The following is a 14238-nucleotide window of genomic DNA, read 5'->3' on the forward strand; positions in this document are numbered from 1 at the left end:
TAAGGAAAGGTTTGAAACATTTGACTTGTTTGTTAATGTGTGTGAGAGCGAAAGACAGAGAAAGAACTTGTAGTTTCTGTTGCACACACACGCGTACACACCAACATCAAAGCAGAGATTGGTTTCAGGAAATGTTTTATTATCTCTTCTCTTCCAAAGCTGCTAATCACAACTCCTCTCTTTCATCTTTGCGTCCCCCCTTTCCACCCCTCCAATTTCGTTCTCTCTATCCCCCTCTCTCTGCCACACTCTAACCCTCCCTCCTGTGTGCAGAGGTATCTGAGCGTTGGAAAAGTCAGATAGAAAAGACGAAACATGTGGAAATAAACAGCAAGAGTAGATCTGAGTCCCCCTGTAGATTCCACCTTTTCTCTTTTCTCATTCTCCTATCTCCTCTGTCTGAGGCTAAGGAGCAGTAAGATGATTCTCCTGGAGAATCCCCATCACCCCGACAATGCCCACATTCAAAGTTGTTAGAAATATTGGAAATACTGGGAATATACAACCTGCAGGTGGCGAGACAGCATGGAGCTCGACAAAACAGCAAGCAGCGGGGAAACCTCGTCCCAATCATTCCCAAATCATTCCACAACAAAGGACAAGGGCCTCGGAATTGCCATAATCCCGTATTTTACTGCTGAGCTGAGATGGGCTCTGCTGTACTGTGCGTGTGTGTGCGTGTGTGTGTGCGTGTGTGTGTTTGCAGTGTGACATTACTTAGGCTTTAGGGTCAAGCTTACATGTTTTCCTTTGATCTGGCAATTCCTTCCATTTTATTAGATCAATTTTGTGTTTTGCCTGAAAAGCGCTTTGCTCCATGACTTAAAAGCTTTGTAACTTTGTTACAGTTTTTGAAATACTATTTATATTTACTCCTTGTCTTTTTTTGTCTTGCAGGTACACGATGAGAGAAACAAAGAGCATCGGAGAGACACTTTTCAGAAAGGTAGGCTGATCAAGAGACAAAGAATGAGAGAAAGAAGAAGAGTGGGATGGCTTTAAATCTTTCCCTCACCTGTCTCTTTCTCCTCTCCGCTCCCTCCTTTCCTTCCTCCCTCCTTCTCTCTTCCCCTCTTTGTCTGATCCCTCCCTCTCCACCTGCTCTTCTCCCTTCTCTCTCACTCTCCCTCTTTGCCTCCACCCTTCACTCCGCCCCTCCCCACAGCCATTGGTCAAGCATCCACCAATCAACAGCAGGAGCGGGGCCTGAGGGACTGCATATGCAAACGCTGCTTAATATTCATGAGCTGCTATCGGGGCTTTAAGTCGTTGATTAGGACAGCGGCACAGCTTTCCGTCCCAACTGCCTGACTGGCTGGCTGTGTGTACCTATAGCCCCTCTCCCTGGCTCTCACATACACACACGGCGCACACACAGACACGCTCCCTCACAGCTACACACGCAGTGCCGATCAGAGCAGGCAGCGCAGAGCCTGGTAATTGTATTGCTCCCTCCAAGCGGAAGGAAGGACCAAGAGAGAGGAAGACCGGAGAAAGAAGAGGAGGAGAGATATAAAAACTTTGCTTTTTTGAATTTTCTTTTTTTCCTGGAGGAGGTTGACTTGACAATGACCAGGCATCGCCGATGGAGTCGGTAGGACATCCGTTATCCGAGTGTTTTTTAATGCACTCTGAACAAGAGTAGGTACATTTTACCTTTTTACCTTATCCTTTCATTCTTCATTCAACTTGTCATTGTCATGTCTTTCATTGTGTGTGAGTGTGTGTGTGTGTGCTGGTATGCAGCGGAGGTGGCCGGCACCATGTCAAGGTTGTTTCTGCTGTCAAGTAGCACGCGTTCACTGTCTGTGTGTGTGTGTGTGTCAGTGTGTGTGTGTGTCAGTGTGTGTGTATGTATGAGTGTGTGTGTGTGGCTGCAGTATCCGGACAGCAGCTCTTACTCAGTGGGTAGAAGAGTGGAATTTCTGTCTCTCCACCTGGGAGCGAGACACACACTCACACACACTCACACACACCTGCATATACACACTCATTAGTAAAATAGGGACACAGTTTCTCCTTCACTTTTTCTGTTTAAAGACATTCTTTTACTTTGACTCAAATTGTTCTCAGGACAAAACAGCAACTCAGTCAGAGTATGTCTTCCTGGGTTTATGCTTGAGCACGCATGTTTTTTTATGTGTGTGTCCAGGCAGAGAATCAGAGAGGTAACAGGGCATTGAGGTTACGGAATAACGGGAGAGACGGGAGGAGAAGGGCCCATAAGAGAGGAGGGAGGAGGAAAGGGGGAGAGCAGCACTCTTAAATGCCAGAGGAGGTAGAATTTCAGACGGCCAGCTCAGCGTGTGGCCCCGCACAGGAATTAGAGACAGTCACACACACACAGACACACACAGACACACACACACACAAACAAGCGAGTGCCGCTGAGCTGCTCCTTTAGCCAATGCTTTGCTCTTTTAAGTGAATGTTGAAGACGCTGCTCAAAATGCAGACTAACTGATTGGCAGAACAGACAGCAGTGTGTGTGGTTGGGCGACTGCCATGCAAGCTGCGTTTCATAAAAATGCACACAAGGACAGATAACTCAAAGCAAAAATATAGCAATAAACACACACTTTTTCCTTTTTCTAACTTTACAAGGTAACACATGGATTGGAAGTGATGAGTGTAATTCTGCAAAGAGAGTGCAGTCACTTGGGATGGGTGAATTCACTGATGGCACTGACGCTGTCAAAATTGCATTGCTTTCAATAAATGCCAGAATTTAATTGTAAATATGTATAGAAATTAAAATACATATATAAGGCGTATTTGTAGGACCTGGCATGATAATGAATACATATAAATGACCCTTATAACAGCCTCAGTGTCTTCACGGTAGAAAGTCGGAGGTGGAGACCTGAAGTCAAAGCAGAAATGATTTTCTGATGTGTTTCCTGAACAGGATATTATTGACATTTTTAAAGAAAACTGACATTATATGTGAACTTTGAATCCGGCTCACGTTTGTATGTGTGTGTGAGTGTTTCATTTACAAAAAGAGAACCTCTCACCTACACAGTAAGAGGAATAAAAAGAACAGCTGGCTTAATATTACAGCTTCAAATTGTCTCTGATCAATATAAAAAACGTTTTATTGGTAGTTTGTTTCAATTATAATTATGTTTACAGTAATTAATAAAGATATGCAAACGCCTTAAGAGTTATTCCTTTAGCACAAATGTATATTTATTGAAACTTCAATATTATACCAAGAAAAACACCTTAAGAGGAGTTTAAACATGATAATTCAAATAGCAGAGCATTTGTATAAATCTGGCTTTTGGTGCGTTTGAGGTTTTGATCTGAGCAAAGTCTCTTTCGAACAATCTTTAATATTGAGCAAGCCAATTTCCTTTGTAAATCAAATGACTTGAAGACAAGCAAAGTCTGACTCCAGAATATTTTCGACGCTAAGAAGCCCTCTCACTGTATCTGAACAGAGTCTGGGCAATGCTCCTTCCACTGAAGAACAGTGTGGTGTATTTTAGGAACCAATAGCAAATGAGGTGAAAAACATTAAACAATGTTTTTTTATTGTGAATGAGAAAAGAAAAGTGACTTCCTCTGTCCAGGTTATGGAACTTTTGAATAAGTGTAAAATGTATGAACTGTGTTTAAAAATTAAGCACAAATATGTTGACGGAAAAACTCTTTGATATCAGACGGTTATCAGTGGAATATGCTGCTTTACTTTTCCGTGTTTCTGCAAGTGCCCGTAATCTGCAACCGCTCTCTAATATTTTAGAAATCCTTTGGCCCTTTTTTCACATCTGTCTGACTGTCCGCTCCTTCATCCATTCATCCATTCATCCGTCCACCGTTCTCTTTTTCTCTGCTCAGGCTTCCCTTCCTTTGCTCTCAGGCACTGCTCTTCTGCACTAATTAAAATATTAGGGATAATGATCATACCGATAATAATAATAATAACAACAAGTACCGCTTAAGCTGTTAACATAATTGCATTCCCCTCATGCCACCATATACATCAATTTGCATATCATTAAGATATATTTCCTACAGTGACTTTAGTGAATTTTGGGGGTTTTTGTCAGTGGGTGTGAAGGAGACGGGGGGCTTCAGCGGCCGAGCTGATCGTTCAGTCAAAGGTTTGCAGTGTGAGTGACGAAGAGAAACACAAGGCAGCGTACGTGAATTCAGTTACGGTTATTATCAATCGTGATTTTTCTCTAGAAATAATAATTGTATTTAATTCCATAGAAATGGTAGTGAAATCAAATGTTTGGGATTGTAAGTGAAACTCTAAATTAGGTTTTTCGGAGGAATAATTCAAATTCATCAAACTAAATTAATACATGCAAGAAAACGTAACAAATTGATTTAGTTCTTTCGATTCTTGTATTGTTTATTAAACAGATTTAGTGATTAAATGTGTGCACACAAAAGCGCTCTATTTCCACCCTGCAAGTATTACTCCTTGTGTCAAGACAGCACTGAAAGCAATGCAACAGACACATTTCAATGTGTAATGTTACTTTATGGAGCACAATCATTATCTTAAAGATTTGATTATGATTTGTTTAATTTAGATGAAATAATTTATTGAAAAATCTCATTCTTGAAACTTGAAGGCCGAGCGTTCTTACACTCTGTTAGTTCAAATATCACTAAGGGCTATTCAACCTAAACCTAAATAGTGCAGCTTTGTAATAAATGTGTAGTCTTTAAAAAAAAAAGGCAAAGATCACCTTACTATTGTCAGAAACTGTTTATTTGAAATGTATGAATTAATACAAATGAAAAGAAAAATGTGCTTGTTTCTTGTCAAAGCAAATTAAGAAAATGCATCATATCGTTCTCTTTTTTGTCAGTCTCTCGTGCACTAATTTTCTCAGGCCATGAGGGAGAGAAAGCAGTAGAGAGGGAAGGGGGGGGGGGGGAGAGGGAGAGGTAAGCTGACTGGAGGGAGGGACAGGGGGGACCAAAGAGAGATTGCGTAAATTAAAATCCTTTTAATCTCCTTATAAAATCATTTACTTAATTCATCTGTCAAAGCATGTCAATATGTGCCGCACTGATTTGTTGGCTGTGTGTGAGTGTGTGTGTGTGTGTGTGTGTGTGCACATTTGCATCTGTTTGTAGTCATGCATGGGTTGCCTGCCTGTCCACATTTTGTGCGCGTGTCTGTGACCCATTGGTGGCCTGTGTGAGGAGGTGTTGTACTTATTTTGTGCGCGTCTGTTTTCCTGTCCATCTGCATTCGTAGTCAGTAAGTATATGCATAGTCAAATACGCACAAAAACACACACACACACACAAAAACACACACACTCATGCACACACTCATGCATACGGCAGCCTCTCTCTCAAGTAAAGGGTCCGGGCATTCCAGTGGTAATTCAGTCCGTAAAGAGAGAGAGATGCAATGAGAGGGACAGACCGAGCGAGAGGTGGGAAGGAAAGGGGGGGGGGGGGGTTGCTTTTGTCTGACACCAGCACTTAGGGGTCCGCTGGACACACAGCCACGCATGAACGCACACATGCATGCACACATATATGCGCGCAAACACACACATCCTCACACGTTTGCAGCTTAAAGTGACCAAATTGTGGCAAAAATGCAATTACACATTCATATGCAGATGTTGCAGATACACAATCACACACTTTAGTACAGCCTTGATGATGTGAATGTCTCTGATTTATTCTCGATCCATCAGTTCTCTGCGTTTGTGTATGTCATGGGTCAGTGCCGGCCTTCATGTGTTGAAAGAGCAGTAAGAGAGACTGTACCAGCTGTGACACACACACACACTCACTGCAATTAGCCATTACACCACACCGGCGGTGAAGCTTAACGTGTGTGTGTGTGTGTGTGTGTGTGTGTGCACGTGTGTGTGTGTGTGATTGAATGCCAAAGCGCTGATTGAAAGAAGAGAGAGAGTGATATATAGTGAGAGTCAACGCCGCTCATCTCTTCCCATCTCTTATCCTTTCCCCCCCTTTCCCACTCTCCACGCCGCTCATCCGCTCATTCCTTGTGTTCCGTCATCCATACATCAAAATGTGCATTCATTTATTATTACTTTAACACAATCTATCAAATCATTTATTCTTTGACTAAGAATTACTCTTCCTACTGCGGCATACTGACTTTTCTATATCGTTAAAGCGTTAGATTCAGAAAAAAGGGAGTCTTCACACCTTGCAGATTTCCACTTGAAGTGTCAAGTGGGTAATGTCATTCTTTTTAGAAAATGTAACAGGTAACTTTTTGATTTGAGAGAATATTGACTTTTCATAATACATTTTGTATTTAGAATAGTTACTATCGCTGTCGCGGCATTATTCTGTTTTGTGAAGGAGTTATCAAATTTTAGATGTCCACAGGGTAAATTAATGAGCTGCGCTTAAGAACAGGAGAAGTGTGTGTGTGTGTGTGTGTGTGTGTGTGTGTGTGTGTGTGTGTGTGTGTGTGTGTGTGTGTGTGTGTGTGTGTGTGTGTGTGTGTGTGTGTGTGTGTGTGTGTGTGTGTGTGTGTTGTGTGTGTGTGTGTGTGTGTGTGTGTGTGTGTGTGTGTGTGTGTGTGTGTGTGCCCATAGTGTCGTGCTCAGGGCCTCTAATGCTGCCTCTCACTCCTAATGGGAGGAGACAGCGGAGACTGGGCCACAATAGAACAGATTTAGACGGAGAGGTGCTGTGTGTGCCTGAGAGCGTGTGTGTGCGCAAGAGTGTGTGTGCATGAGTTAAAGAGGATCGAGAGAATGATGCAGGTTCAAACGCCTTGTCTGTCTTTTGCACTCTTTTTTCTGTTTTGCTGTTTCTCTCTTCCTGTGTGTCCGTGGGGAGAGCCCTATAGATTGTCTGGTTGCATAGTTCCCCCCCTCTTCATGGCCAGGCCTTGTGTAGTATGATTAAATTGTCATTGTTTCGACAGTGTGTAAGGGCGGTTCAAAAAGACAAAAGGGGAAGAATACAGTAAAAAGGGATATGGTGAGATACTAACAGAGAGAGAAATGAATGACCATGCCGCCTTCCGACTGACAGTGAAATATTCCTCGTCTCATCCTCCCATCATGCTTCATGTGTGTGCCTGATGGGGAGAGAATGACAGGCCAGCCCCCCCCCCCCCCCCCCCCCCCCCCCCCCCCCCACCTCTCGCTTTCGTGTTTTATGTCTGCCTTTTTCTCTTTCTATGTTACTGTGCACTTGTAATTTACCAACTTTATCAAAGCCCCCGACAAGTAAACTCAACTAACACTCAAATATAGCAAACACCAGTTAAACTTAATAAAACTTTAGTTTCAGCATAAACCGAAAAGTAACAGCGTGGGGGGGGCTGCTATAAAGTTAAGAGGATATTTCTAAAACAGCATAAAAAAATTGCTCAATAACTGATAATTTCCCCCAAACTTTGATAAATATATTTTCAAAACAGCATTTTTTTTTTAAAGTTAGGTTATCAATGTTACTTTACTATATTTAATTTGTCTTGCTATTTTAAAGAGGTTTAGTTTTATACAATTAAAACCTCTCTTAATGCAATTTAAATGCTACGCGTATTATTAGCCCACTTGTGTAAGATTTAGATAAGATTTGTATATGAAATGTATCATGACGTTCCGTTTCCGTCGTGTTTTTGAGGAACAGGAAAGGTCTTTTGTAACAACTAACAAACAGCCCGAGTGTGTGTGACTGTTTCTTTGCTTCTCAAATCCTCCCAGCAGTTCATGTCAATCACATGTCCACACACAAGTTGTGCTCTTGACATTTTAAAACTAGTAGCGCATTTCATTTCCTTATTTTTATTGAAGTTCGGTGAAATATTTTATAATAAGCTTTAGCTTTTCAAAAATATCAATGTGGTTTCAAATAGCGACACATTAGGACTTTTTTTTAAAACCAAACTGATAACGAACATACCTGACTAAATAAAACAGATTCAACTACTTTTTATTTTTAGAAGTGCTGAAATGGCCACAGCTTAATTTTTTTTAACCTTTTCAGGTGTGTCGTGGCACTTTTGGTCCTCAGTAGGTGCGTTCCTCTACGCAGCTGAAATGCACTTTTCTTGACCTCCGCAGATAATTCATTTCCTCTTTATCCCCTTCTTCCCTCACCACTCAGCCCCCCACACACACACTCCTCCCCTCCCTCCCCACATGCCCCTCCCTCGTGGAGCTGTCACCTTTCTGCACCCGCTCAGTCCCTATTAAGGCCGACAGCCCATCTGCCGCCTGCCCCGCTAACAGCTCCCGTCGCTAACGCTAAAGCGCACACATATCCCCATCCACTCAGACACACAAAGGGCTGCAGCGCCGAACCCCACATGCCCTGATGAACGTGCACACACAGGCCGGGAAACATAGTCACACACATTTCTATATTAGTATGTTTATGCACCTGGCATTTGGGATTATTACTTTAATGTCTACCCGACACACACGAATGCATGCACACACACTATCATATTTTGACAAATGACAAAATATATCATTATTTTATCACACATGCACATATTTTTAACGACTTCCTGACATAGTCTCAGGAATATCTAACAATAGAACATGTGCGTTCTTATCTCACCACCTTTATACCACAAGATTAGTAATACAAATAGAGCCACAGTTGTATTAAAATCAAAAGTAGAAAAGGGAAATATCAATTATTTTTTATTTTTCACGCTGACTGTTCTGTTTGGGCTAGAGGACATCAAACTGCCCCAACTAGAGGGGTAATTAGGTAGGGCAGTTGCAGCCCTGTGTGTGTCTTTGTGTGTGTGTGTGTTGTGGCATTTTCTTCCTTCAGGGATAGGTGCGTTTTGCATTAGCAAGAATGGCAACTGTCTCATCAATCACTGCATCACCATGTCACACACACACACACACACACACACACACACACACACACACACACACACACACACACACACACGCGCACACGCACACACACACACAGTGTCATGGTCATTCTGTTCACAGATGGGCCAGCAACACATGAGCGAGTCACTGAGCATCAGAAAGACACCCGCGATCTCCCTACTTTTACACAATTACAGACCCACACACACAATTCTAGCTTGTGTGTGTATTTGTGTGTGTGGGTGCTGGTGCTGCTTACATGTAGTGACAGGAGCGTGAAATAGGTCAGGTAGAATCACATAGGTTAATACTCTTCCCCTTTATTCTCTCCTTTTACTTTGTACGCATATATAAATATTTATGACCTGAGCTATTTATGTTGTTGTTTAAGTACCCACATGGTTACGACTTAAAATCGTAAAATTTCGCTTTTTTCTCTTGCAAGATTTCCTTGCAGCGAATACAAAAACAAACAGCTGTTTAAAGCCTTAATACAATGATTGTCTGCTCATTTTAAGGTGCCTTTTAGCCTAAATGTAATCTCCTTTGAATGAATAAAATATCCGATTACCTTGCCATAAGGTATAATGTAATAAAACTGAATCTCCCTTTCTAATCCCAAACTGGTTTAGTGTTTGGGGTTAATGCAAGCGGCAGCCTTGAGGGGATTTCAGCAAATTCAAAAAGCATTTTGCAAATACTAATACTAAAAATATTGTATACTAATAATATATATTTCACTTCACTTGTTCAATTCAATTCAATTCAAAACCTTTATTTATCCAGATGAAATCCCATTGAGATCATTGATCTCTTTTTCAAGGGAGACCTGCAGCAGTAGGTTCCACATGAAGACATAAACAACAGAACAGTTAGATGCTTTATATATAGTGATTTATCTCAGAACTTGGTAAACTCAGGTTTTATTTCCAAAAATTCAACCCATATAAATAAGGATGTAAAGCTAAATAAATAAGTAACTTTCCCTTTCCAATGTTCAATCTATCCCTTTTTTTCTTCTTCTGCTTTACTTTTCTTTACTTAGTGTGTTGTGATGGCCCGTGGAAGGACACACATTTCACGTATCAGCTTTTAGGCAAGAGGAAAGGCAGTTATTCAAACTTACAACATCACGTATCAGTGGTTACTGGGTGTACCTTGGTCCGATCTGAACCCAGGACAAACCCCCCCCCACCCAATAAAAAAGCAGTATTAAGTGTTGCCTGTCTATATAGCATTGTGACACCGCATCCAAAGCCAATAAGTGTCTGAAGCAGCAGCAGCAGCAGCAGATATCGATTCCTCCTATTCACCAGAGTGGAACTAAAACCTACATATTACACACCCTGGCCCTCCACCTTTCCCTGAGCCAACTCAGCTCTGAGGGGGGTGGGGGGGGCGGGGGCTGTCAGACGAGTGATTGGTCTGTCTACCTGTCTGCCTACGTGGCCCTCACCTAAACAGCAACCCACACCGGGACAACATCACACACACTTAGGAACACACAGATGTCTGTGCGGTGTGTGTTTGTGGGGTAAACATGTGTCTATCAGTTTGTGACACATACCAACATCCTGCTCTGTTTACCGATACACAACGTCTGAGACAACACACACACAGGAATGTGGTAAGGACAGGACAAATCCAGCAAAACTCAAACAACAAAAACTAATATAAAGATAATTAATAAAGATAGTTTTTATTTGTTGCTAAAAGAGCTCTTGACTTGATGTGAATTAATTACTGTAATTACTTTAAATAATAGATTATTCCATTTTGTACATTTAAAATAAATAATTCCTCCCTCATCTTTTTAGGATAACCAGGCATAATTATTTTTGACACATTTGTTATGTAAAAAACATAGAAATGCGCAAAATGCAAAGCACAGGTATGTCTCAAGCATCACAGCCAGCGTCACGTTAGCATTATTTTAGAAGGATTACTTTAATGCTAGTTGTGTTCCCCACTCTGAATTGGTTTCAGTATTTTCTATATTTGCTCTATATGGTTTTCTTCCCAACAGCCCCTCTCCATCCCGTGATAGTTTTGTTAAATGTTGGCCACCCAGCTAATTCGATTGTAAACCCTGCACGTTGTCCTCCTCTTTGACGTCAGCTATAAATGCGCCATGTTATTTAATTATTATATTTTTGTCGGTGCATGATTTTGATTCTGTTGTCTGCGGTGACCTTATCAACCCGGCGACAGCTCCTCCCATGACGACAGTGCCGGTCTTGATTGACAGATCGCAGTCCCTCCTCCGGTGCTTTTACTTTTATATTCCCTCTGTCTGAAAGAGGCTAAAACTGGTAAAACTCCTCTGACGTTACACACAGCCGGGGTGTGTTTCAATTAGCAGCGTGACGCATCCGCCCCATCTGCGCACAGACGGGCGTATTAGACAGAAATGTGTTAACACATTCCTGGACAAAAGTCTTTTGCTCAGGTTTAAAGTCAGAGCCCGTCCTCTCTGCCTCCGTCTGTCTGTCTGACAGCTGTCTGTCCATCCGCCTGTCGTCGCTCTCAGCATGTCGGCCTGTGTGTCGGTTTTTCTACATGTCTTCTGACCTGTCTCTGGCTGCCCGTGCTTAATATTTGCAAACTTGTAAACACCGATCAGGTCTTCTGCATCTGTTTGTTATATCTGTTGCATACAGACAAGCCAAAGTTGTATGCTGAATGTGTGAGTTGTGTGTGCATTTTTGTAGTACATGACATATTCATATACCTCCCATTTGTTTTATTATTTTGTCTTTTTTTTTTATGTGTCTTCTTCCTTCTATCCATGTTCATGTCCAACTTAAGAGAAGTATACATACTTCTCATTTTTTCAATTTGTATTTCATTATGTGTACTATTTCAATGTCCCTGATTAATTAATGTGTATTCTCCTAATCTTTAGATTTTAATAACTAACTCAGGTTAATTCTAACATATTTAGTGTGTTTTATTTGATATGAGTTGAATATTGTGTATGTCTCTGCTGCTCTTTATCATCTTCCGTATATATTTCACTGGCTCAATTTTCACCGTTCCATCTCTCGTTTTGTCCCCGTCTGCAGAATGAACTTATCGAAGGGTCCATTGGTGAACAGCAGCAGTGACGATAACTCCAAGTCGAACTATAGTAAATGCGGCGCTGGCGCCTGGAGAATGCACCAAACTTATGATCAACTAGAGGCCAACCACATGAGAGACGCACATGCCCTCTACAACCCCAGGTAAGAACCAATGACGAGCAAAGTAAAACCACAAAGAAAGAAAGAGCAAAAATGTAAAAGAAAAGGAATCTATGAATCTTTTAGGTTCAGTTTTACACAAAAGCCACACTTGACCTCTATAAACCTCAGATGAAAGAGAAAGAAAAGGCAAGCACTTTGAGACATCAAAAGCCAGTGTTTTTAGTGGTTGTCTGTGTGTGTGTGTGTGTGTGTGTGTGTGTGTGTGTGGGTGTGTGTGTGTGTGTGTGTGTGTGTGGTGTGTGTGTGTGTGTGTGTTGTGTGTGTGTGTGTTGTGTGTGTGTGTGTGTGTGTGGTTGTGTGTTGTGTGTGTGTGTGTGTTAAAGCGCTGAGGAGCTTTTTCTTCGATTTACAAAAACACAAGTTATATGTTTTTCTCTTTTCTTATTTTTTATTGATTTACTGTATTACATACCTCAGATATGTTTCTATTATTTATTCCATGTAATAGGGCTATAGAATTGAATTTACATTTTATGCTGCATTCACAATTTTATTAGATCCGTATTTAAAATAAGCTGCTTTGCTTTTGTGTCACCATTTGCAAAATAGGCAGACATTTTCTCAAAGACTTGAACAAAGCAGGTTAAGCATCTGTATTTTATCTGAATTTGTATATTTGAGTATGAGTCTCATGAGTGACTAATTTACAATGATTTGTAACCCAGTTTTTTATATTTAATAAGCATTTTGTTACAATGCTCTTAAAATTCCAGTTATTCCTAACACGTTCCACTCAATGTCCACAGGCAAATATTTTATTTTGAAAGAAAGTATTAATACTATTTTCTTTACTTTACTTGTCGCACTGTCTTTGTTTTGTTATATTTTCCCAGTATATATATATATATATCACAAGAAAGTAACATTCTACTCCTGGCTCAAGGACACTTCAGTAGTGCAAATGTGAGGAGGCTTTAAATGATATCATTCGGTTGAAGGACAGTCACTATTACCATTATAGTAATCCCCCATGCCATATGCATGTGCAGGAAAGCATGAAACGTTTATACCAAAGGGAAAATGTACTTTAAAGTTCTCCAATGAAAACCAGTTCTAGGTCTGTGTTGTTGCAGGCAGGTGAAACTCAGGGATCCTATTGTCCATTTTTAGAACATAAACTGTAAATATGCTGCTTGTTTCATGTTTAAACACAGCGAATGTGTGACGCATGGAACGCAGATACACTTCCTCTCTCTTAGCATTCATCCTCCTTCTCCGCATCTTCCTTTCTCTGTCTTTTAATCATTCTAACTTTCTCTGGATACGAGACAGAGCCAGATTGCAAAACTGTAATTGTGAGTATTTGTTTTGTACACAATGAGTATAATGCAGGTTTATAGCACATATGCTTATATTCTTTTTATATATTTTTTCACCAGAGATTATTAAAACCAAGCACTGCCAATGATTTGAAATCACATTTAAAAAAACCAGAGTAGGAATAAGTGTTTAGAAAACTTACCAAAAAATGTGATCTGTTGGTCAAGTATTTGATGTGTTTAGACAGTGGCTCTTAGGGTCTAATTTTAGTTTGTAACAAAACAACATTAGGCTGCATGATCTCGCTAACTGACATGATTACCATAATGAACATTACTATCATGAATAATGTTGTTATTGTTTTATTATTGCAGCCGATTATTGATTTATGCATTGTTAGGCTTTTGCAGAGCCCGATAATTGTGTGATCGTGTGTGTGTGTGCGCACTGTAGACTGGGAAGTCTTAGTCCAATAGGATTTCAGGGTTAGCCTGGGTCAAGCCAATTAGAGGTCTGGCAAGCCATTCTCACGCAGACTCTCAGCCAATCACCAAGAGGAGAGTTACTATAGCACAATGTGCGTGTGTGTTAGGTTGAGTGTGTGTATGTTGGCATGCAGTGATGTCTGGTGATGAGAGGTGTAAAGGTTTGCCAGAAGCTAAGGAGTCACGCCATGGCTAGAATTCAAACACTACATTTTCACACACAGACAGAAACACCCTACACTCTGCTTTCGGACTCTGACACATTTTTTCAATGCATTGGTTCAACTTAGTCTTAATTAAAGATAAAAGAACTGAAGATGATATTTTAATGGAGATTCAATTGCCAAAACTATGTCAGGCCTCTGATGTGACACAAAAACATTCCACAGTTGGCAGATTTCACTAACCACTAGAAGGGCATTC

The 14238-nt window shown here is 40.9% G+C and overlaps 1 protein-coding gene across 7 annotated transcripts in view; it reads left to right on the forward strand.

The window, feature by feature from the left end:
• esrrga (estrogen-related receptor gamma a) overlaps window positions 1-14238 on the forward strand; it is a 140921-nt gene that overhangs the window by 68438 nt on the left and 58245 nt on the right. For 5 of the 7 annotated variants that reach the window (XM_034116887.1, XM_034116892.1, XM_034116888.1 and 2 more), the window contains 3 exons: window positions 898-946; window positions 1554-1641; window positions 11891-12049. In XM_034116887.1, the coding sequence (XP_033972778.1) occupies window positions 1586-1641; window positions 11891-12049 (215 nt within the window). In that variant the 5' untranslated portion in view covers window positions 898-946; window positions 1554-1585. Of the gene's footprint in view, window positions 1-897; window positions 947-1553; window positions 1642-11302; window positions 11512-11890; window positions 12050-13282; window positions 13366-14238 lie in introns of those variants that run through there. The other 2 variants (XM_034116893.1, XM_034116894.1) reach the window with 2 other exon arrangements.

The sequence above is a fragment of the Trematomus bernacchii genome, unplaced genomic scaffold, assembly GCF_902827165.1.
Source record: "Trematomus bernacchii unplaced genomic scaffold, fTreBer1.1, whole genome shotgun sequence".
Lineage (NCBI taxonomy): Eukaryota > Metazoa > Chordata > Actinopteri > Perciformes > Nototheniidae > Trematomus > Trematomus bernacchii.